Source organism: Podarcis liolepis (genome assembly GCF_965112155.1).
Source record: "Podarcis liolepis genome assembly, chromosome: 7".
NCBI classification, from domain to species: domain Eukaryota; kingdom Metazoa; phylum Chordata; class Lepidosauria; order Squamata; family Lacertidae; genus Podarcis; species Podarcis liolepis.
The window spans coordinates 50,287,400-50,313,262 of NC_139561.1; the positions used below are offsets into that span (position 1 = coordinate 50,287,400).

A 25,863-nucleotide genomic window follows, 5' to 3' on the forward strand; every position below is an offset into this window, starting at 1 on the left:
TCTGTTATGATGGCAAGGCACGGTGTTAGAATTTTGAATAAATAATGCAAGACATATCAGAAACTGGTTGCATGCTGTTCCTGGCTTACCTTCCACTTTCATGTAGGGCTTCCACTTATAGTACCACCCACGGAAAGGTTTGCTGTTATATTCAGCACACTGTTGGGCACGGAAGTCAGGGCTACTAGACATGCATGGTTGAACATTGCAAAGTTGATAAATGCGACTTGAGCCCTGACAGAATTTGCCACCGTACTGAGGCCTATGGAGAAAGAAAAACATTTTTGCAAGACCAAACACAGAGCAGATGATCAACTTTTACATGCATATCATTACAGTGGTACCTTGGTTTGCATAAGTCTTGGTTTGCATATGTTTTGGATTACAAATAAGTCAAACCCAGAAGTGCATGTCCCAGTTTGCAACCTTTTTCTGGATTACAACCCATTTTTTTGGATTACGAACAATTTTTTTTTTTTTGGAGGCCCCATTGGCGAAAGCGGCTTTGGGTTACAACCTGTTTTGGTTTATAAATGGACCTGCAGAATGGATTATGGTTGTAAACCAAGGTACCACTGTATATCTTCTTCAACATCAAAATAAAAATTCTAATCCAAGAAGCTTTGTTTCAGATCCTGTGTTTTGCTTCATTAATCAAAACAATGAGGCTAGAACATGCCATCCGGTAAGAACCAATATATGTTCAACAAAATGATTTGTTACCTGATAGGTCATTGCATCCTAAATAAAATCAGGAAACACTCTCTTGTTTTGGATCAACTTATCTTCCAGGTCCAGGATGTAAGAACGTAAGAGAAGTCTGCTGGATCAGACCAATGGCCCATCTAGTCCAGCATCCTGTTCTCAAAGTGACCAAAAGCATTCTCATCCCACTTATGGCTCCCAGCAACTGGTATTCAGAAGCAATCAACTGGTATTCAGAAGCAATCCTACCTCCAATTGTGGAGGCAGAGCATAGCCATCATGCCTAGTAGCCATGAATAGCCTAATAGTCATCAATAGCCCTCTCCTCCATGAATTTGTCTAATCCTCTTTTAAAGCCATCAAGGTTGCTGGCCATCACTGCCTCCTATGGGTTCCATAGTTTAACTATGCACTCAATGAAAAGGTACTTCCTTTTATCCCTTCAATGGATGTCAGCATGTGAACATAGTAAGTTTCCTAATCCAGTCAATCACTGAACATTTATTTATTATTTTACACTTAAATAGCTTTGGGAAGAGGAGCAGTGGTAGAAGGGTATGAACTCCCTCCTATTTCTTTTATCTATGGATTCAACCAGAATTTGTTTGCTGGTAGGGCAGAGTCACTATGCTAGCCTCCTGGCTTGTTGGACACCTTAGCTTACTGGGGGAGTCAGGGACAAGTGTGTGGGGAGACCAGCATATGTAGCATGTAGCTGTATCTCGAGTGTATCTCAAACACATTACAGCTGTAGGGTGATTGTTACCAAGATCACAATACACAGGGAGGGGTGATTTATGCTTTCTCTCTTCAGCTGTAACACCCATACTTCTGAATATTACTGCAACACACACACATGACTACAAGGCATAGCTGGAAAACCAAGACATTTTAAAATAATATAAAATAACAGGTTATTATGCAGCTGTAATTGGCCAGAAATAATTTGGCTCCACTGGTCAGTGAACTTCTACACATCATGCAACTTTTCCTCAACTGACCTAAAGAAGGTTCTCCCACAGGTCTGATTACACAATGCATTCATTGAGCAAGCAAGATGAATTTTGTTCCAGTTTTGTTTTTGTTTTTTGTCTTCAAATGTCATCAACCACCCAAGCATGTATTCTAAATACACACATGTCATGTAGTCAGCCCTGGGCTAATCTTGGTTAACCTGATACAGGACCCCTTACATTATATTAAATTGCCCTTGTACATGACAGGGAGAAATGTTTCCAAATTAACCCACCATATTTACTCAACAGTGGTGCTCAAATCCCTGTATAGATAGTTACCACTGAATGTTAAGTCAGTTACATACAACAGAACAGAGGCCCTATTTTGACGTATTAGAAATACATATCTCTTAATATCCTATTCAGTTGAATCCATCATGGGGGGAAATTGTTAACATATGTAGGACAGAAATCCAGGTGTGTGTGAGATATATATATATATATCCTCTGCTCAGACTCAGCATTATAATTCTTGTATTATTACAAAACAAGCTGGAACATGTTTCCATGGTTTGTGTGCCTTGAAAGCTAGAATTCTGATTCAGAATATCCTCTTGCAACCACTGGCAATTGATTAACATTGGATCTATTTTTTTATTAAATGTGAAGTTCTTGGTTCTGGCCTAAATTCTTGCAACCCCCTCCCCCGATCCCACCCCCCCAAACAGCCTCTTTATGAATCTGAGACTGTGCAATAGTAAGCATCTTCGTCTAGCAGATTGATCATGGTATATACTGCATATTCATGGTCCAGTGCCCACTTGATCAGGTTCAAATAGGTCCTAGTAATCTTTATGCTGCAATAAATCTATTAAAACTTTATGGTGCAATAAATCTGCAAACCTTTAAGATGCCACCAGACTGTCTTACTTTTACTACAACTTGCTCACATTCTGAAGTCAGAAACATTTATTTTTTTGGAGTTTGTAATTATCAGTGTGGCATAATGGTTAGAGTCAAGGGTGCTAACTTGAAGAAAATATGGTGGAGGGGGCAGGTAAGCCCCACCTCACATAACCGAACACAAGATACAGCACATGCCTATCAACTTTTGGTGGCCCCCTCAAATATTTTATTGTGTGTTTGTGTGTGAAGGGATCTCGGCCCTTAGGAGTTGGCTCCTATGGTTACACCATTGGACTAGTAACCAGGGACCCCTACTAAGCCATGCAGCTGATTGGGTAAACTTGGACCAGTCATGGCTGACATGTCTAACTATATCACAGTGTTGTTGTGAAGACAAAATGGGGAGAGGGGGGAACCATGTGTGCCACTTTGATCTTCTCGTTGGAAAGGCGGGATATAAATGTTAGAAATAATGTAAGTTGAATTAATAAACAAGATAGGAGCTTAGGCTGCAGTCCTATGTATATTTAGCTGGGAACAAGCACAACTGAATTAAATGGGACTAAATTCTGTGTAGATTTTGTTAAATTCTGTGTATTTGTTAAAGTCCCATTTGAAGCCATCCTATACTCAAATAGGACTTTAACAACTAAAGAGGGGCATAGATCTGTCAGTGCTTCTTAGTTCCAAGAGGTGAAAGGCGCTTCCTCCAGGTTCACAATCAGTAAATCTTTGAATACCAGTTGATGGCGTGAGGAGGGAGAGAGACATTGGGGGGAGCCTATTGCTTCCCTGTGTTGCATTGCTTGAGAACTTGCTAGAAGCTTTTGGCTGGATTCTGTGTGAAACAAGATGCTAGACTAGATGGGCCTTCAGTTTCACCCGCTAGGCCCCTGCTTACATTCTTATGGTCTATTAAAGTCACACCTCTTCAAAGTAAGCATGGTCATGCCTGGGCTATTAAAGCTCTATATTTTCTGTATAGAGTCAAAGGTTTACGGAATTCCATGCTTGCACCATCCCTCCAGTATTAGACTAATTACTGTTTTTAGTTGTACACTCCAATTTCATTTGCAGCCCTCCTGATCACTCATCAAGCTACAGCATGCAGCAAATAAAAAGTACATATGTTGAAGCTATTTTGTTGCTTTGGTAGATTCTTTTTAAAAAGTACAAGCACATCTAAAATTGCATTCTAATATTTTTGTGAACAATACACTATTATGCAGCAGGTAAGACTCAATCCTACATATATGAGTTACTATGAACGTTTGTCTCCAGGGCTCTCTTCATGTTCTTTACAGCCAAGCTATTAAATTATGTAATCTATTTCTTTCTCAGAGAAAACTATCTCGATTGTAAAATGTTGTGATGTATGGGAAACAGATCCACGAATTTACACTACAGCAGCTTGTACAAACATAATGATTTTAGCAAATCTGCATAGTTCTGTTGTACTGTGGATGACCTCCAAAGGTGTTTGGTGCTGTAAGGTCGTAGCTAATGCCATGAGATGTTCAGAATACCAGGGCCAATTTTCTTACAAGCTCAACACATTCCATTTATATTGTATATTCTAATGATAAAATTGCTGATTATGCCAGGGGAAAAAAAGCTAGAATCATAACTTTAAACACAAAAGGTTATGAGAAATGGTAGGCTCAGACAACAGCCCCACAATAGGAGCCATGTGGTCACCATGTGGTAGGAATCAATGGAACTAGGATTGTCTGTATATGCAATGAACTTCATAACATGTACTAATTGGACAAAACAGAAAAATGAGATTTATTTATTTATTTGGACCTTTTCATACAACCCTTCATCCGAGGATCATAGAGCAGTTTACAATATAGAAACACAAAAAGACATAACATAGTAACAAACAAAAACAATACCCCCTTCCTCTGCTTACAGTTTAAAAGCCCATAGATTCTTTAATTAGCCAAAGGCCTGAGAGAATAGGAATATTTTTACCTGGCACCTAAACATAAGTAACAGAGGTGCCAGGTGAGCCAGCCACGAATGCTAATGAATCATTATGGCACAAAAAAAGATTAAAAGGTTCCTACCAAGTATATGACAATATTGATTTTCTGCCACCACCATAACTCAATGGAGTGATGATTCTATCTCTCAATGGCATTTTACTTCAGAAGCTTGATGCATTTCGTACTCATTTTATGATTAGGAGGTTGAGATCCAACCGTTCAATATAATACTGAAGTTTCATGTCCACAACAAATATTTCCACCATGAATTTGGCTTTTCACAATAATTCCATGGGAGGGGTCCACTGGTCATATAACATATATATGTCTGATCTACATGTGGAGGGAGGAAACCAGATTGAATCCAGTGTCCCTGTCCCCCAGACACCATGTTTTGATTGTCTCTGTATGCTCAGAGATCCTGCAAAATGTTTGATCAGTGATCTTGCAGAATGCAGTGTTCTGAACATGTGGCATGTGCTAACGCAGGCTTCCTCAACCTCAGCCCTCCAGATGTTTTTGGCCTGCAACTCCCATGATCCCTAGCTAGCAGGACCAGTGGTCAAGGATGATGGGAACTGTAGTCTCAAAACATCCGGAGGGCCGAGGTTGAGGAAGCCTGTGCTAAGGTATGTTCACACATTGCATTTAATGACTGTGTAATCTGTGTACTTGTGTACACAAATAGTTGAGCTATATACTCGTACTGCTATTCACATGTAACATTCAATGAGTGCATTATGTTCATGTGTAGCTGTACAAATCAATGTGAGTACACTCTTTCACAGTTATACATACAGCTTGTACCTGTGTAAGTGTAATGCCTGAACAAGCTTACAATATACAGAGATCAACAGTGGGACAGCAGGGGTGATCTTCCTTCTCTCTTGGCCCCACTTGCACATTGTAGGGGGTATGTTGTGAGAACTGCCCTACAATCCTAGAGCTAAAGCTAAGCAGATCTTAGCTTTATATAATCCTCTATATTGCCTGGCTGCAAGCCTAATTTGAACAGAAAGCTGAATATGTGTAACATGCAAACAAATAACTAACTAGCCAAAATTAGAGTTGTCTGGACATGCCATAATTCTGATAGGGTTTAAGATCTACTTCTTTCAGCTCTAGGTGAATTATCACTAGAAAGAGGGATCAACCAACATCAGACACTGGAGCAGGTGCTCATACCAGAACCCTCATAATCCATAAATGAAATGAAATCTACTGCAATCCTCTCCATACATAGCTGACGCAGCATGAGAAACGGCATTCAGCTCTGAATGAAATATGTCACACACTCAATTTAGTTGAGACTCCACAGTTAAGAGATACCTTCTTCAGAATTATCATATGAGGCTGTGTCATTTTTAAAAAAATGAATCACTTGACATTATTCTTTTGCTAAGGAATTGATGTGAAGGAATCTGTGGTCCTCCAGATGTCAGGTGTTATAAATGTGCACCACCCCCTTCACCCCCAATTTCCCATGTTTACTGGAAAGGTCTGATGGGGGATTCTATGTTTTCAACTTAATACCTTTGGGGAAGGTCATAGCTCAGTGGTAAATCTAATGATGTCTCCAGGTAGGGAAGGACCTCTCTCTGAAACTGTGGAGAGCCACTGCCAGTCAGTATGGGAATACTGAACTAGAGAGACAAACAGTCTGGGCTTCATATAAATCAATTTCCTGTGTTCCGGACCCTCCTATGATTGGTGAGACCCTACTCTTCCTTACCCTATGCTCTTTAAACATTTGAACATTCAAAACATTCAAATTTGGTTGAATCCATCCCATAAACATTATAAAGGGGTGTGTGGGTGTGGGTGTGTAAACTTAACACAAATATTTACTTTGCCACCTATCTTGATAGGATACAAATAATGATTAAAAATAATACCTTTTCATATCAATGTCTTACTTTGGATTATTGCAGTGTCTCTCTTGGTACGTGACTCCACCCCCACAGGTCCGAGAGCAACTGGACCACTCAGACCACATAGACCACTGGCCATTAACAGGCTTGGGACCATGGTCTCCATATTGTACACATTGACCTCTTCGACACCACTGTAGGAGATAATGTAGAAAACCAATGCTTTGTCAGTATCTACCAGGATGGCTGGGTAAGGTTGAAAAAAGAACCAGTTATAATCAGTTATGAACCACTAGAGTGGAAAGGAAGCTAAGGCAAAGAGTAGGTGGCAAGAAAATGGGGAAACTGGAATTAGTGGCAGAGATCTGAGTGAATGCACCTCCTATCCCTTCCCAACCATTGTCCCTGTCCTACCTTTAAGGTCAAAACAGTCCCAGGTGAGCTATAACCAATGGAGGTTGGTTCCTTTGGGACAGGGGTTAGCAACATGTTGCCCATGGGCCAGATGCGGCCCACGAAGACCATTTTACCAGCCCACGAGCCACCCCTGAATCGAGCCGCCCACTTGGTGAGTATCCCATGCGCTGCGCTAAACCGGCACAGCGTGGTGCAGGGACTCACTGGGCTGCACCGGAAATTGCATCTGCACATGTCCAGATGCCGAAACTTGCTTCTGCGCAGGTGCAATTTTCGGGGTTTGGGCATGCACAGAAGCAATTTTCAGCGCTGCAGGCATGCACAGATGTGATTTCCGGTGTCATGCTGTGCCAGTCCGGCCCAGGGACCATCTCCGTGGGAGTGATCCAGCCCATGGCTGGTAAACCTTGCCAACCCCTGCTTTGGGAGAATGCCTGTGATCCTCAGATAAACTGGCCTGTTATCCTCAGATGAAGGGCAATATAGAAATTTAAAATAATTGCTCCATCAGCCTCAGTCTGTCCTCAGCCGGAACTCACCTGCTTCCTTTCTTACAACCAGTCCAGGAGGCGGTTCTGGCTGTCAACTTCTTCCTCCTTAATCTCAGTATTGCCTGTTGTAGAACTCAGCAAGGGGGAGGATAGGAATGAAGCTAGAATTAGTTGGCTCTGCCTCTCATTGGCTCTGGCTCCACCTACCATTTGGGCTCCCAGCTTTCTGCCCTGGCAATGGGTACCAGCCGTCACTGGGTATAATAATATATTAGGGTGGGCACACACATACAATTCAATGTGCCTAGATGCAGAATGTGTGTGCCATTCCTAGATCTCATCTGGGATGTTTATAACACTGTTGAGGACAATACACAGTGGATTTTATGTGCATATGCCTTTTCAGAACATAGGAAGCTGCCTCGTGCTAAATTGGTTGGTCAGCCTCAGTACTGTCTATATTGACTGGCATCGGATCTCCAGGGTTTCAGAGAAGGATCTCCTCTGGCTCTGCTTGGAAATTCTTGGGTGGGACCTTCTGGATGCAAAGCAGGTTCTCTACCACTGAGCTTTGGCCCTTCCCCCACTTTTGCAGCCTTAGTAACTTACCATGCCTATCCCACAGGGTGTTCCTTCTGCAGCTGGCATAAACTTTGTCTCACATCGATGGCCTACTTTATGGCACCACAGTGATTTACATATATCCTGAAATTTATAAGAAGAAGAAGACACTCCCATTAATCTCAGTCTTTCCTGACTGGAAAAATCCAACTTGTCTATTCTGATGTGAATAAGAGGCCTGAAATTTATATAGGGGCTTGTGTACTGTCATTATTACAGTTTCATTTCATTTTTCTCCATTCAATGTTAACAACAGATAACCAAGAAACCCAATAAAATCAACAAAATCAAATCTTTGAGAAATCTAGAATATTCACACATACAAGCAGATGACTCTTACCCCCCCCCAACACATAATCATTTGTGTCCATTTTCTTTGAACTGTCTGCTTTGCAATGCATTGTAATTGTCACAGGTTATTTCTGTAGTCTTAGATCTGTGATAACTCATTTAGTCAACTTCAAGTCTTCCCATGCTGCTGCTGTCACTAGGGATATATGAACCAACCCGTATTGCACACTAACTTACTTTCCCAACTTTTCCTCCTCTACAGTAATGCCATCAGGTATGATTTGGGGGCAGAAGACCTTGAGGAAAGAGCACCCACTCTGCTACTGGGGTATAAGAATGGGACCAAGGAGCCCTTCATTTGGAGAGCTCTAGTCTGGAAAGCTCCAGTTGTGCTCTCCTGCTTAGGTCTTGTTTTTGTGCTTCCTATACACATCTTGTTGACCACTATGAGAACAGAATGCTGGACTGGATGGGCCACTGGTCTGATCCAACAGGCTATTCTTATGCTCTCCTGAAAAGCTTTCCCCAACTTGTGCACCAGTCTGATCCAAATGCATGCTTGACTCATATTGTTATTGTTCTGCTGCTTCTCTTTCATCAACGTTAGTATCCAACTAGTTTCCTAAACAAATCCCCTCATGGCTATTTTGGATTCCATACCTTGTCCTTTGCCCACCCTGCCTCTTAACAATTCAAGCTGCAGCAAAGGCTTCTGCTTCTCCCTCCTTGAAATTAACAAGATCCACCCCTTCCTCCCCATTATAGCTGCCAAAACTCTGTCCCCTACGTCTTGTTGTGGCTTGCCTCAAATACTGCATGCTCCTCTTCTCTAGCTCTCTTTTATCACTCCATTTCCTCCACTCTGTCTAAAAGCATGAAACTGTATGCCTCTCCCCACCCCCTGGCATCCTGTGTTCTCTTCCTCTCCTTTCATAGATGCATTTACTCTTTCATATCAGTCTTTGACTTTGCCTAGTATGCTCTTATTGCCTTCCTTTTCCCACCTCCTGCTGGTCACCTCTCAGTGCCTGTGCCAGCTGTTAGATTTGATTTGATTCTATTCATTTAGGAATCAATTGAGACCAAAGTTTTAAATCTCTAGCAACCAGTGTTAGCATAGGAAAACCACCAATATCATGTTACTGCCAATAATTAACTTGTGAATTGTCATGATGCTATCTTATATACGTATAAACTTTGCTTACAGGTGTCACAAGCTGTACTTGATGACTGCCATGGCCTCTTGGCTCTAGAATCTGCCTCAACAAGAATTACACACCAGATGTTGCTTGTTTCAAGCACGTTTTTCCAAACAGTAATTTGAAATAGTGGAATGGGTTTTAAGATCAGAATCCAGAGGTATATTTTTGAAATTCTTTCAAGGTAAAACTAAATATGGATTTACAGCAAATTAAACTGGAACTAAAGAGATGTTGGAATCCTGGTGCAATAAGAGGCTGCAACTATTCCACTCTGCTTATAACTAATTTTTAACTCTTTCCCCCCCTAAACCCAAGTATATGAATGTTGTTGTTGTTTAGTCGCTTAGTCGTGTCCGGCTCTTCGTGACCCCATGGACCAGAGCACGCCAGGCACTCCTCTCTTCCACTGCCTCCCGCAGTTTGGTCAAACTCATGCTCATGTATAATATTAATGTATAATATGTATAAGATTATCAATTTAATGAAGTTGTGCTTAATTAAAGGCTTTTGCATCTTATTGATTGCTTTATCAATTAGATGAGAACTCAAACCAAAGCATGGGAGTAGCATAATGGCTAAAAAACTGAATTGTGAATCAGGAATTTCCTGATTCAAATTCCATCTCTGCCATGAAATCACTAGGTAGCCTTGATACAAAGCCCCTCTCTCACACACCCTCAGTCCCCAATCTCTGATATATGGTTCTTGCAAGAATTAGAACGTAAGAGCTTTGCTGGATCAGGCCAATGGCCCATCTAGTCCAGCATCCTGTTCTCACAGCAGCTGACCATGCATATGGGAAGCCCAAAAGCAGGAGCTGAGCTCGACCAAGCTCTGCCAGAAACTGATACAGTGGTACCTCAGGTTACAAATGCTTCGGGTTACAAACACTTTGAGTTACAAACTCTGCTAACCCGGACGTAATACCTCAGGTTGAAAACTTTGCCCCAAGATGAGAACAGAAAATGTGCACCAGTGGTGTTGCGGCAGTGGGATGCTCCATTAGCTAAAGTGGTGCCTCAGGTTGAGAACGGTTCCAAGGTACCACTGTATTCAGAAGCATAGTGCCTACAACAATGGAGCTTGAACATAACCATTGTGGCTAGGAGCCCCAATAGCCTTATCTCCCACAAATTTGTCTAATCCTCTTTTAAAACCATCCTAGTAGGTGACTACCTCTTGCAGGAGTGAATGCCATAGTTTATGCACTGCATGGAAAAGTAGTTTCTTTTGTCATCTAGCTATTTCATGGGAAGAGCTTTCTAGACTTGAAAGTGCTTTACAAACGTAATTATTATCACTTCTAGTAGCAATAGTAGCATTACTACTACAGGTAATGCCATTTTAGACCTGGATTATGCTATGCAGTTTGCAAGCATATCTGTAACATCCCTCTTTCTGCTACAACTATGCACTGCTTAAAAAACTGATTGGCCTAGTTCCATCTTAGGCAAGAAATCACACTAAAATATTCTTAAAAGCACAGTGAAGCTTGGGCATCCCCTGCTCCTCTATCCCACCCCCACCTCCTGTTCATTGCAATTAGATTCTGCATCCTGTAAGCACAATCTTGCCCTGCAGCTATGCTGGACCACCTTGACTTCCACCCAAGCCAACACCTTCAAAGCAGGCAATGGCTTTGCCAAATTATTTAAGATTTAGAAACAGTGCAGACCCTGGAGCTCATTGGAACCCCTCCACTCATTCACAATCTTCCCATTTATAATTCATTGCTATTCCTCAGTGCAAGTTCTAACGTCTGTCTGGAAGATGCGAATCTCGTACCTTTACAAAACTCAGATTGCAGAGTTTTGCTTTTGCTCCAAATTGCCATTTGCACTGGGTGTCAGCATCATAGATCTGTCCTGGGAGTTTATCGGGGTATTTGTATTGTCCAGCTTGTTTGGGTTCATCTATCAGGCAAGCTGCTTGAGCAGTACTGAAGGGAAGGAAGGAAAGCATCTGTTAAGAATACATTTGCTTAGGGGGTTTTTTTTTATCACATGTGGTGGCCTAAGCGGTTTACAAGAATAAAAAAACAAAACATTAAAATATGGAGATCCATCATTAAAATTCACAAAATGACAGTCCCACTAAAACATTAAAATAGAAATACTTGTAATTTATAAAATACAATAAAGCAATCCAATTAAAACAACACAATAATTGAAATGGGAGACTTAGATAAGGAGCTCAAGGGACTTAATTATTTCTAGCTCAAATCACATCCACATGTTTTCACCCATAATTCTATTCTGGTCTGTTTCTGTATTAGTCTGGTTTTATTATATTTTATTTAAGTCTCTAAGAATATGTATTTAAATATTACTTTATTTTTCCATATAATTTTGATTGAAGTTTTAAAATTATAAGAAAAGGGGGGGATACAGAAATTAAAAGAAGAGAGAGAGAGGATACTGTGTAGGGAGGGCAGTATATTGCATCATGAGTGCAGCAATATATTGTTAAGTTTTAACAAATACTTTCACATATGGGGGGGCAGTATATACCATAATGTACTCCAACAGACTTGCAAGTCCCACTTACTTTTAAACATTTCATTATTCCTGTCTAAATAAGTGTCCATGTTAATTTAATTTAATTTAATAATTTAATTTAATGCCTTTTGCTTGCTTGGCTGAACAGCATGTGAGTTTATGTAGAAACTAGCTAACTGTACAAAACTGGCCCCACCCACCACTGGCATGTAGCCAGGATTTTTGTTAGGCTGCAGGCTTTTCTTAGGGGGGCAGGCTTTTGCTGGGGGAACAGAACCTCAGATTTGTATTGATTTTTATTGTTTTATTGATTGGGGGACAGCTGCTCCCTGCCCCCCCGCCCCCGGGCTATGCCCATGTCAGTAAGGAATAGGACCAACTGGGACATTCAGCTAGTAGGTGTGACCCCAGTATCCTGCTCAATGTGATGTTAATCACTTGATTCACTGTGCTCCAGTAGGGTTTTACTTTTCAAGGCTATCTTCCTCAGTATCAGAAATCAAAAAGATGCCCTTCCAAGCTGAAGCCTACCTGAGAAATTTGTTGAGATACTGCCGGCTGCATACTGACCACGAAAACACTCCATTGTTTCCCGTGAGGGTGGGAGACATAATGTTACCTTCGGCTTTTCTGCAAGGATTCCCTTCTCCATCATGAATCATGCCAAAACTAGAAAGTTCCAAGATAAAACAAAAACAAAAGCAGAGGCCTTCACAATGTGTAAGGACAAATGATATGGCAATGGTGTGGTAATGCAAATTATTAGACTACTTCATGAGTGCTCCACATGGGTAAGCACTTGGAAATGACAACTGATACAGAATGCAATTGGTTTGGTTGGTTGGTTGGCTGATAAGTTGGAATGTGTGCAGAGGAGGACGACCAAAATGATAAAGGGCCTGTAAACCTTTGATTGTAGATGTGTCAATCATCATTTCACAAAGGGCCAAACTAGGTATGAAACCAAAAGTAGAACAGGTTGGTTCCAAAGGGTCAATGGAAGCAGGAGTCTTCATCTGATGGAATGACTCTACCTGATGGAAAGTCTCCTTCTATGAGGGGAGAAGACTCCATATGTCAGAGAAAGGGAGCCTTTGGATCCAATCCCATATCTTTAAACACACAACCAGCCCATATATGCAAAACAGGGAAATGGGATCTGATTTAAAAAGTAAAAGTGGTGTTTGAATCAAGCACCGGTTGTATCTTTTTATGTGACTTTATGTTCAAGTTGTGGAAGTTTAACTGTCAGGTCTAGTTTCCTCCAGATTTCCAGCTTTAAAGCCTCTGGCTTTTGTAATTAAACTTGAGCTAAGCTGTGGTATCCTTCATTTTGTAGGGAAGGAAGTTCCATCAAACTTTAAATGATTTATTTGACAAAAAATCCTATAATTGTTTGAAACGTTCCCTCCCATCTATAATTACTATCTGACTGCTAATAGGATCATTAGGCAACACTTCTAAGGATCATCTGCCTCTAGGCATCTGAAGGCCATTGCTGCCAATTTCCTATATTATACAGCTGAAAAGGCACACGCTTGGACAAATGACAATGGAAGAAATTTCTAGCAGTTATTGCCAAATGAAAGAATTGCAGTCTTTCCAAGATACTTTTTTTGGAAGGCATTTCATAAATCCTTCCTGTCCGGATATCAGCATTCATATGCCAAGCTGAAAAAGGAAGGTTATAATAGGAAGAAGAAGAAGAAGAAGAAGAAGAAGAAGAAGAAGAAGAAGAAGAAGAAGAAGAAGAAGAAGAAGAAGAAGAAGAAACAACTAAAGGGAATGACAAATGATCTGTATTACTTAATGATAAATAGAAGAAGAAAGTAAGATGCAAAAATGTGTGCTTATTACCCAGCTTTATCTACTTATTTTCTCTGGGCACAATCAATCAGTTGTAGGAAGTGTCCTCTTGCACTGCTCCTATTTAATTTCTATAGGGCTTCTACAAGAGAGCATCACACCAGCATTCTCTTAAGGAGTTAATTCCAATACAGCAGAAACCAGGAACCTCAGGAGAAATTAAAGCATGCCCTCTTTGTCTGGCTCCTAGGACTCTCCCCCAGGCCCCTCCCCTGCCTATCTCTTTCTCTCTTCCCAGGTCATACCCCTCACCAACCCTGTTCTGTACTCTCCTTGAGTGCTTTTGCTTGGTAGGAATATGTCCTTAAACTGTTTGCATGGTAGATGGGCATAGAAGCCTCTGACTTTTGCATGTCTGGTATGTGCAAAGGAAGAGATTAAGTTCACTGGTAAACCCCAACATCTCCAGACAGGTCTGGGAGGGGCCCCTGTCTGAAACTGTGGAGCGCCACTGCCAGCCAAGGTTGACAATACATGGCTAAAGAGACCAATGGTGTGACTCAGTATAAGCTTCTGTGTTCCTATCTGTTGCTCTACTTGCTTTTGCTTCTGGCTCCACCCACATTCCCCTCTATGCCCCCACAAAGTCAATGGGCAAAGTTGAAGCCCTTTGTTGCAGGCATCCACAATCTTCAGTGTGAGGTGGCACCTATGCTGGGGAGAAAGGAGATTTCGTGACAAGCCAATGGAAAGACAAGCCAATCTGTGCTATGTGTTGTACTGCTCTGAGAAGAGGTGTAACATTTCTTCATGGCTGCCGCAATGTCCAGCCAATCAGTGATGAGCAAAACAGACTTTTCCAACAGGGGAACCTGATCCTAAGAAGAAGGTTATTGGTATGAACCACTAACAGTGTGCATCCTTCTCAAACCCACCAACGCAATTATGTACATCTATAAGGTAAAGGTAAAGGTACCCCTGCCCGTACGGGCCAGTCTTGACAGACTCTAGGGTTGTGCGCTCATCTCACTCTAGAGGCCGGGAGCCAGCGCTGTCTGCAGACACTTCCGGGTCACGTGGCCAGCGTGACGAAGCTGCTCTGGTGAACCGGCACCAGAGCAGCACACGGAAACGCCGTTTACCTTCCCGCTATAAAGCGGTACCTATTTATCTACTTGCACTTAAGGGTGCTTTCGAACTGCTAGGTGGGCAGGAGCTGGGATCGAAAAACGGGAGCTCACCCCGCCGCAGGGATTCGAACTGCCGACCATGCGATTGGCAAGTCCTAGGCGCTGAGGTTTTACCCACAGCGCCACCCGCGTCCCTTGTACATCTATACATAGCCTGAAAGATATAGTTCTGAATTCCATCAGATATTTGTTCCTGTTTCCCCCCAGTGAAATCCCTGACAAAGTTACCACTAGGTTTAGGATGAGCCTTTAATTCCTCATTTCCTTTCAGATGGACCTGCAAAAGGACCACTCATATAGCCATGAGGTCACAGTCAATGCTCTACAGTATATTTACACAATGAGAACTGAATAGCTCCAAGCAGTCATGCAGAATCAGAGATCCATGTAGCAAGTGAATGGGATGACAGCAGCATGCCCATTGACAAAAGGGGACAAGCTGAATGGAACTGTCAAGCCAACAATGAGGAGCTTCTGTGCAGGATGTGTTTTCATACAGATTCCTGAACAAAAGAAATTCTGGATTTAATTCTGCCTCCGTGCTCAAAGCCACGGTTAGCCTGCAACTGATACCTTGGGAACGCAATGTCATAGCAAACATTCATATATATTTAAGTGCAACATTCATCAATCCCTCATCTCAAAAGTTCAGGTAGCAAATAGTTGATTTTAAAGATCAAATGTAAAATAGTTGATTAAAATGCAAATGTAACTAAATCATCCAAAACCTCAGATCCCAAACCCTCCAGTCGGTTTAGGCTAGGGATGGGGGAGAAATTTAATTCACTTCACTTTTAAAGGTGAATCTCTCAAAGCTGAACTTTCTGAAAGAGTGTGAGAACTGAAACATAGATATCCTTTGAAATTCACAATTCTCTAAATTTTGTGATGCAGTTCTCTAAACGTCAAATAATTTACAAAAATGCATATCTTAGGCAAAAATATGCATTAAAACTAATGAAAATAACATACAAAAATGCCTTATATTTGGAGATGTTTGCAAAAATGTGTGCATCAGTCAAAATTACATACAAAACTATTTATTAAAATTAATTTACACTGAAATGCTGAAGAATTTTTAGCATTTAAAAAAAATGCTAATTGCTCCCACCTCTACCTTTGGAGTTGCCAGTTTAAATTCAGGCCCATGATGGAAAAGATCTTCCTCTACAGGGGTCAGCTGATCAGCACAGATTGTAAATCCCACTAAGGATCAGCTGCACTATGAAATCTCCCCTAAATCTCTTTTGAAGTTTTCCCCAACACTCTAGAGCAGGTTTGGGGAGGGCATGGGATGTGCATAGTTGGAGTAGAGGGGGGAAAGACCCACTGTGGAAGCAGAAATCCTTTCACTGATGGTACTTAGCACTGCATTAGATAACAACTGTAATGATGGAACACTGCTGGATCAGCAAGGTCATAATCTTCTATCAAACATAATAATAAAATATCAGCCAAAGCAGTGTGTGTGTCTGTCTTTAGTAATAATAATAACAGTCTTTTAGTAGCTTGTAGGGAGGGAAAGACTCACGAGGAATAGCTTACTTGTGTCCAGATTCATGGGCAATAGTAAATGCCAAACCAAGCCCCGTGTCCTCATTGATTGTACAACTGCGGTATTTACTGCACATTCCACTGATTGGAGCAAAACCTGCCAGGGAAAGGATGGTTGAATGGCATTATATCTTTATTCTGCTGCATAACATCACAGAGATTCAGAACATAGTTTGTGTTAGGAAGATTTTGTGCTCATTTAAGCTTTGTCATGTAGAAGAATGCACAAGGCAAACTCACATGCACATGGCAAGGCTGGGCCCGATCCAAGAAAAATGCATTCTGTCTGCAGCAGTTAGCCTACAAAACTAACACAGGCTCCTTTTCTCTGCTGACTCAACAACAGTCCTGTCAGTTAGGAAAGCTATTCTGGAAAAGGGCGCCAGCTCTTTCCTGAAGGTCAGCCAGAAAGAATGAGAGTGCCCTTGGCCAGAGATATTTTCAAAAATCTGAAGCAACCTGACTGCATTGAATATTCCCCAGGCACAGTGCCCACCCTCCAGAAGACCCTTTCCTTCATTTCAATACCACTGAGTCCAAAATGCTGCAGATCAGAGAATCCTGTAGAAAACTGTGAAAGACTGACATATAAACTTGCTACTTTCAAATTGACTCATTTGTGCTGGGCTGCCTTTGGGACTGGATTAGTAATGAAGGTAAGTATGTTGTTGAGGGGAGGGCATTAAAATTGGGAAACTCATATGTGGTTTTTGGACAGCCTGGGCACTGTGCCTCCTTTGATTCCTTATAACATGACCAAAGCAAAGATCATATTCCAAGCTATTCCTCTCAAGTTTCTTTCATTGTTTTCAGTTTATTTTAAAAGCTTCTTGTTGTAATGATTCCTTAACTCTCTGGAACTCTCAATGCTTTTAAAACAGGCACAACTTTGCAGCTGGATTGCATCTACCACAACGTGAGATATGTTCATTTCTCAGCCGTGATACCCTATAATATATCCTAGCAAATGGTTTCCTGCCTAGGAAGCCACCCCTCCCAGAGCATCCATCATGTCCATCAGCCCCATAGCTGGAAACATGTGGATGACACAATGTTGGGGGAGGCTGCCATAGAATATGCCCATACCTAAAGTGTCGCATGGTTCATTCTTCCAGGAGCATATATCAAATCCAGTAAGCAAGATGGCGTGGTCATGACGCTTCCCATTCTTTCCAACCAGGGCTGATTGCCACTGGCAAAAGCTGTTTAATGACTGGTCTGCATGGTGGTTGATCATCAGTCCACCCTACAGACAAGAAAAAAAATCTACTACCAGGAACTGAAAAAGGAAGAATTCTTCAAAGGCAATGAAAGTCTTATGAGGAAAGATCTACAGGGCCAGATCAAAGGAGAAAGGGGGTGTATGACCTGGGTGGCAGGCTAGGTGGGCAGCAAAATTCGCAGTTGGCCAGGAATGGGGGAAGAGACTTTTCCAAAGGGATTGGCTCCAAGGCCATTGAGAAGTGTCTCCTTCTCCTCTAAATCTGGAAACAGAGGGTGGGTGATTGCTGTTGTCACTCAGCAAGTGTGAGGTAGGAGTGGTGGGGCTAAGTTGAGGGTGCATGCCAGAGAGAGATGCAATGAGATGGCAACAAGCCTGCCTTGTCACGGTGCCTGCTTTCCGGGCACACTGTAGCCTCAATCATTGGTAGTACAAAAATGACACATGTTCATATGTATGATTTACAACATCATGAGAATTCCCCTATGGAATTCCGTCTGTGGAATTGAGTTTGTATACAACCTCTCTGAGTCTGATGAAACATCACTTACGGGTTCCTGTTCCAGAAGAAGAAGGCTCACAACTACAATATTGATGTCACTTCCAATTGTGCCATCCTTAAAAAGACTTGATACCTATGTGAAGGTTAGCACAAACAAAAAAGAAAGGAAAATAACAAGTAGTAAGCAAAAGGAAAATAAGTTTTTAATCCATCCCTTCACAAGTACTATATTAAATGCAAACAGCACGAAGATGTGCTGGATGACATATTAATTTACAAAGACATGATCCTTCAGGAAATATTTCTATGCAATTCACAATATGAAATTAATTGGATCATCAGTCTTAAACATTTTTGCAGACAAACATTAATGTCAGTGACAGCCCAATGTCTTCAATACAATAGCCTGATGATTCAGTGCCAGAATTTGAACTGAGTTTCTTCCAGGTTCACAGCTCAGTTGCTTACCAATGGTCACATCTGAACATTGAGTGAGCCACAGCAAGCCCCAAGGTCATGTGCCCCCCTCTTTCCCCTTCCTCTGGCATAGCCACATAAGGAGGCAAAAGGAAGCTTTCACTTCTGTTTTCTGTTAACCACACTTTAGTGTTGCATTCAACCCCTAAACAGTGACCACAGCTAACTATGGTTTGGCAAAACAAGCCAGCTTCATAACCCATCATTTGAAGTGAAAATTAACATTAAGCATATTGTGTCAATTTAATGACATCACAAGGTGCAGTTAAACACCCCTGGGTAGTTACTTATGGGAGAAGCTGTTCTATTCCATACCCAAGTGTCAGGGCTTTAAAGGTCAACACCAGAACCTTGAATTAGGTCTGGAAATGAATTAGAAGCAAGTGCAGGCGAAAAAAATACTGTTGTGACCCTGGTTAGAACTTCACAGGGCAAGAATTGTGCCTGGAAACAAGCTATGAGCTAGTACAAAAAGCAAGTGTGGTATTCCTTCACATCCTTCCCCTCTGCCCTTAGCTTCAGATCCAACCATCTGTACCCTGTCCCTCATTAATGAAGGGTGACTGGACTGATTTCCAAAGAAGGAGGCATTCAGACTTCTGAGCAATGCTCTTGCTAGCATAAGCAAGGGGAGAGGTCAGAAGGGGAAGGAAGGAGCAAGTTCATAACCTTATTTCCTTCCTCACACCGGAGCAAGGCTTAATCACTCAAACAAGGCCTTGGGTTTGAGTCCATTGTGCTCTTTAATTTAAAATGACACAGCTTCTTGCAAGTACAAAAGCCATGCGTGGACCAGGCCAAGCACTGCTGTGAAAAAGGAAATGATTTAAGAAAGAAAAGCACATCTCCATACATATATTTCATTCTATCTTTGCTACACAAGACCATCAGGCCGCTTTGAACCAAAGCTCTGCCAAGGATTCTCTCATTTCCATCTGTGCTCTGGAAGTCATATAGTCAGCACAGCCAAACCAAAAAAATACTGGCAGGGTGGTGAGGGAATGCTCCATGTGCTGAAAGTTTACCTTGTTTCAACGCCCTCCCTCTTGCTGCCACCCTCCATTATTGCCCCTCCCCCACAACTGTATCTATGCACTTGTGCACATTTATGTTGGGGTTTTTTTTTAAAAAAAAGATAACATTTGTGCACATGTTTCCAACACAAAAATAGTTATCCAAACTGGTTTACAATTAAAATTAGAATAATTGGGTTGTATTCAACATAGCACTAAGATGAGCATTCTGTCAGCGCAAGGAATTCTCCTTGCACAACAGAATGTTCTCTCCCTCTCTCCAACACCACACAGCCCCTAAACTGCCAACTCAAAACTCAAACTCTCAACTTGGGTGTTATGATTGTAAATTTTATTCCAAAAAATAGGACAGGGTCCCAACAAAGGTTGAACTGAAGGTTACAGATTCCTAAGGCATGGTAGGGCTCTACAATACACGGCAAGGCAAAAACGAAGAAATTGTTCCAACACTTGACACACACCCTGAGCTCCCCCTTTTAAGAGCAGGGGGACACAGTTATTTGTGTTGTCATTTCCCCCAGACCTGGGACTGGACAAGTAAGCAGTCACACCTGTAAGTAGACAAAGTTCACAAGGTCTCTTCAAGCCAGGCAGTTACCTCCATAGAGACAACTGGGGCACCTCACCATCAAATCTATCCTTAGGTGCATTCCTTGAGATGGATGATGGATGGTCCCTTCCCACTAATGGGAGGCACCAAGGCCCTCTCAAACAGCAGTGATATTGTGTTCAGGGCATCTGATTACTTTGGTTCAGCTCCAAAGGCCTTCTAGCGGTTCCCTCATTGTGAAAAGTGAGGTTACAGGTAACCAGGCAGAGAGCTTTCTCGGTAGTGGCAACTGCCCTGAGGAACGCCCTCCCATCAGATGTCAAGAGAATAAACAACTAAACAACTAAAATTCCTCAGCCCAGTATAACTGGAGCATCTCCTCCCCCATCCTTCAGCCTGGACAGAGGTCCTCCTCTGAGGGTATTCTGCTGGTTCCCTCACTGCGATAAGCAAAGTTACAGGCAGAGAGCCTTCTCAGTAGTGGCAACTGCCCTGTGGAACGAGCTCCCATCAGATGTGAAGGAAATAAACAACAATCTGACTTTTAGAAGATATCTGAAGACAACCCTGTATCAGAAAATTTTTAATGTCTAATGTTTTACTGTTTTTTATGTGCTGTAAGTCACCCAGAGTGTCTGTGGAAACCCAGCCAGATAGGTGGGGTATTATTATTATTATTATTATTATTATTATTATTATTATTATTATAGGTTGCTCTTCTGACTACCTCCTTGGCCCTTTCTCCCAGTCCAGATCCCCACTTTGGCCCTCCCTGAGGTCAGACTCTTCTCTAGGTTCTTCATTACTTGAGTACTATACAGTACTATAAGTACTCGGGTTAAGTACTTAATTTGTTCTGGAGGTCCGTTCTTAACCTGAAACTGTTCTTAACCTGAAGCACCACTTTAGCTAATGGGGCCTCCTGCTGCCGCCGCACCGCCGGAGCATGATTTCTGTTCTCATCCTGAAGCAAAGTTCTTAACCCGAGGTACTATTTCTGGGTTAGCAGAGTCTGTATGTAACCTGAAGCGTATGTAACCTGAAGTGTATGTAACCCGAGGTACCACTGTACTCCAATCCTCCAGCACCTTCCCCCAGGCTGGGCACCTCCAAATCACCAATATCTACCTTGTCATCTGACTACTCCTGTGTTCATAGGCTTCATGACATGAAGCAAATCTGGGGGTGGTGCAGGGTGCACAGAGGGTGAAAAATCCCACTGCTCTTGCTGAAATCTTGCATTAACAGGACAGGGTATTGGAACAGTGCCTACTGCAGGCAGCAGCATCTACTGTTCTTCCTTATCATCATGACCACCACCACTGTTGGGGCCAGAGTGAACAGGCAAGATGCAACAGTGAAGGGAATGAGCAGGTCAAGGAGACTCTTGGTACCAAGGTGTGGGTGCTCAATAGACACACAAACATGCCAGCCCCTAACACTGGCCCCAGTATGTAAGGAGCTTGAGTAGATGCTTGTAGCATTGCCAGCTAATGACAATTTTCTAGGAAGCTCATCTCAAAATGTACATTGTGGTAAGTGGTTCCAGTAAGTGAGGTGGCAGAGGCTGGTAAGGAAGGCACTGTCAAGCTTACCAGACTTTGAGAAGGTGTTGCAAGGGTTCCAGGGTGCTGTCAGAACTCTCCCAGCTCCGTGTCTCTCCATTTATTAATTTTACTTCCCCATCTGCCTAACCAATGTGAGTGCAAGCTGAGGGCTTCTTGTACTGTATAAAAGGATTCATCAGCTGCACCATCCTTTCTTACCATGTTCATGACAGTCAAGATGTACGTAGTCACATTCTCCTTGCTGTGCTTCTCCAGCATTTTCCTGTCTGCCACAACTAGAGTTTCAACATTCAAACTTCCACTCTTCTGACTTTTAATGGGGGATCTTTTCAGCCTTGCCAAGCTCCGATATTCATCAGACAGGATGAATGTGTCCTCTGTGGGTGGTTTAGGTGTGTCTAAAAGGAAACAGAGCAGAGATTTGGAAATTGCTCAGAACTGACTTTTCTTTCTTTATGACCAGTTTAGCTCAGTCCTAAAGTGTTGAGGGACTAGAACCCTGAATGAATCTAGGATATTGTGATAGATGCCAAATGCTGATTAAAATTGGTTATTAGCTGGGGAGTCCTTTTCAATACATTATTAAGTCCTGATTTGTCCGTCTTTGTTAATTTTCTTTTTAAAGACACTTAATACAACATGTCACAGAGAGGGGGGGAAATCTATCTCGAAAAGAATGAGTTTCACATGCTGATATGGGAAACATTTCTAATTTCTACCTAATTATTGGTTATCTCCCTATGGGGCATGTGCGTGCACACACACATTATCCTGTATATCTAGGGACCAATTCAAAAAGCTATACTGTGTGTGTGGCCCACTGATGATTCCACACACCCCAGGCTGCATTGTACACCAATCTTCAGAGCAGCAGCAGCCCCAAGAGCACATGCACAAAGCAAACTGTGCTAGCATTGTTGCAACAGCAACCAATATTATGGTTACTGCTTTGGAATAAAGTTGCAGGAAACCTGTTGACCATAAGCATGATGCCTTCTGGACCAAATGAAAACAGATGTGTATAGTTCATGCTAATTTATCCTAACAGACTAAGTTTCAACCCCTCCATCAAATAAAGGATTCTAAATGAGGGTTGAAACCATGCATTTTTAAGAGAGTTGAAGGTGGGATGACCAATGAGCCATTCTTTCTATAATGAATTTTATGTGCTTGTGGATGAACTGAATAGCTTAGCTGGTAAAGCATGAGACTCTTAATCTCACGGTTGTCGGTTCAAGTTTCCTGCATCACAGGGGGTTGGACTAGATGACCCTGTGATCCCTTCCAACTCTGCAATTTTATGATTCTGTGTCTTTATCATACAGCACTTGCACTTCTAGGCACATGAGATTTTGAAGGGCTGCAGAAGCCTACCCTCAGGTCTCTTTACTCATGACATGTCAAGGATACATCTGAGGATGGGTGATTCATTCAATTTTAGTTTCTCCTACTTTCTCATTTTTTCCAATCTTAAATTCAGTCCTGCACATTTTCGCATCTGTTTCTGATCTATTTGTTTATTTTTAAAATCCTCATGAAAATGTGTCAGCATTGCAGTACAAATTTCTCCTAATATAAACACTTGTGTGCAATTTTGCCTAATATACACATTTTTACAAAACAGTTTCCCCTCATATTATGCATTTTGCATGTTGTTATTAACACAGACATTTTATGCACACTTTACCCTAGTATATGCATTTTTGTACTCACTGCTTGGCTGGCCTACTTTATTGCAAAATTTGGAGAAGTGTGAATTTTGACAAGTGACTATGTAGTTCACATACTGTTTTGGAAACTACAAATTAGGTACAACTTTCAATGTGAAATGAAATGAATTTCTCCTCTATCCCTTGGTAGACATTATTTATTTTAACAGCACACCTAAAAATGTTAAGTATGAATGCCTGTACATGTCTGCTTCGACAGCTACTGTGCAAATGGAATCCTGGAATACTAGGAATCTTGATTGGCTGCAGCTCCCTTGCCTCTGCATAATTTGTGAAATGACTCAGAGCCAACCATGGGATTTGTATCTACAGCATGGGAAACATTGAATTGTATCCAATGCTAGTTCAACTCAAAGTTGACCCATTGAAATTAATGAACATGACTAAGGCTCATTAATTTCGGTGGGTCAAGTCTGAGTAGAACTTAGCTGGATGCAACCCAAAGCCTTTTACTCAACACCTTAAACTTTTCATAGCTTCTCTCACTAGACAAAGTATTTCTGTGCCCAATGTTTTATTATAGGGACAGGTAGATAACTATTGTTACAGCTAAGTTAAGAAATGTGTGTCTTATCATACTACCTTATTTTATAAATCCAGACATCCCATCATTTAGCTGCTTTTTCTATTTCAACAACATTATTATTTCCCTTCTGTATAGCTTTTCTCTGTTGCTTGAGTCATCTGATACAATCCGTTCAGAAGTCAAATGGTTCCTGATCTCTGCTTGTAGCACCCTGAACTGTGTGGGGAGATCTGGGTGACTAGGACCATGCCTTAAGGCTGATGGCCACTCTTAATGAACTTTGGTTTTGCTTCCTTCAAACCCTGGAATTTGATGTATCTATAAGCTCTTTGCCATCTCTCTTACTGTGTCTGTGTAGAGCCTTGCTGAATAGAACCAGTCTTGATTAGAGTAGAAACTTCCATGTACTACAGTGATACAAAGGAGCAATTCTGATAATGTACATACAGCTTATACAAATGGGCTTCAGCTACTCTTCCCATCTGTTTTGCCTGGCAGCACCACCTTTTGACAGCTCTGGATAGTTCCAAGTGAGCTGACCCAACCTGAAGCAATCAAGGGTTATATCAATCCAATTTGACCAAAGCCCAGATCGACCCAAATTTGCCCAATTTGATTTTGGCATTCTGCATCAGCTGAATCCAGTGCATAGCCCTACAAAATATGCTTTTCATTCACTTGATCATGCATATGGTATTCTACTGCAAGAAAACTGTGGCAAGAGAACGTTTGGGCCATTTGAGCATTATCAAGCCATTCTGTGCTAGACAAAGAAGTGGGTTACAAGACTGGTCAAATCAGGTACTGTAGAGATCAGCAGTATTACCAGATGAAGCTTCTGCTTGACTATGCTTATCTATTCAAACTGCAAGTAGGAATCACATGTTTCGGTGCTCACAAATATGTAAAATACCTGCATAGAGAAAATGGACACATTGGGGGGGAAAGCTCTACCATAAAGTATGTTATGGTTTATTTATATCCCACTTTTTGGTCCAAAGGCCTCCAGTGCAGTGAACAACATATTGATACAAAAGAAAAGTACAATAAAGAGTACAGCCAATCAATCATGTCACTTTTCAGTTGGAGACCAGGCTAACACAGAGAGAGACAGTCACAGAGAGGGGGGAAGAGAGGCTGCTTCAGCCTTTCACCTAGGAACAGACACATCCACAAGCAATAGTCCATGCCAGAGGTCCCTCACTCTTGCCATATTTCAAGGGAGAAACTTACTCTCCTTCGGAATTTTCCCTTTGGAACTCATCCACCAGTGGCAACCCACTACCAACTGCAGCCTCCAAATAAATAGGCTTCCCCCTTGGAAACCAGCCACAACTGTGTCAAAATTCTTTCCAAATGCAGCTAGCTGGCCAAATCTTTTGACTGTGCCAACAAGCTACTGTTCTGCAGCTGCAGAAGGAAAGGGTTGGAGAGGCAAAGATGACATTCACCATATTTGACTACCCCGCTAGCTACTATTTTGGAAGTTGACTTGGGGAAGCAAGGTTTAGCTAAGTTAAGCAGTCAGGGGGTGGTCTGTAGATTTAATGATGACTCCCCTATCTTGTCATACTTCCCCCCCCCCACCTCATCTTGTCATACTTTATTTGAGAACTGGGCTCTAGCCAGAAGCAGGTTGCTGGGTGGCGTGAAGCAATTACACTATCTTTGTGGCATGTGGGTCACTACTGTTTACCGCAGGGAAAGGGGCCAGGCAATGAGGAGGTTAGTGCAGTACAACTGCACCAGTCCAAT

At 41.9% G+C, this 25,863-nt stretch overlaps 1 protein-coding gene across 4 annotated transcripts in view; it reads right to left on the reverse strand.

Annotated features, from left to right (window-relative positions):
* Window positions 1-25,863, reverse strand: part of ADAMTS18 (ADAM metallopeptidase with thrombospondin type 1 motif 18) — a 95,832-nt gene that overhangs the window by 30,616 nt on the left and 39,353 nt on the right. For all 4 annotated transcript variants that reach the window (XM_083514921.1, XM_083514920.1, XM_083514919.1 and 1 more), the window contains 9 exons: window positions 22,051-22,250; window positions 18,273-18,356; window positions 17,586-17,745; window positions 16,491-16,596; window positions 12,481-12,618; window positions 11,237-11,390; window positions 7,947-8,042; window positions 6,475-6,623; window positions 90-262 (listed from right to left, as the gene is read on the reverse strand). In XM_083514921.1, coding sequence (XP_083371047.1) covers window positions 90-262; window positions 6,475-6,623; window positions 7,947-8,042; window positions 11,237-11,390; window positions 12,481-12,618; window positions 16,491-16,596; window positions 17,586-17,745; window positions 18,273-18,356; window positions 22,051-22,250 — 1,260 coding nt within the window. The remainder of the gene's footprint in view (window positions 1-89; window positions 263-6,474; window positions 6,624-7,946; window positions 8,043-11,236; window positions 11,391-12,480; window positions 12,619-16,490; window positions 16,597-17,585; window positions 17,746-18,272; window positions 18,357-22,050; window positions 22,251-25,863) is intronic.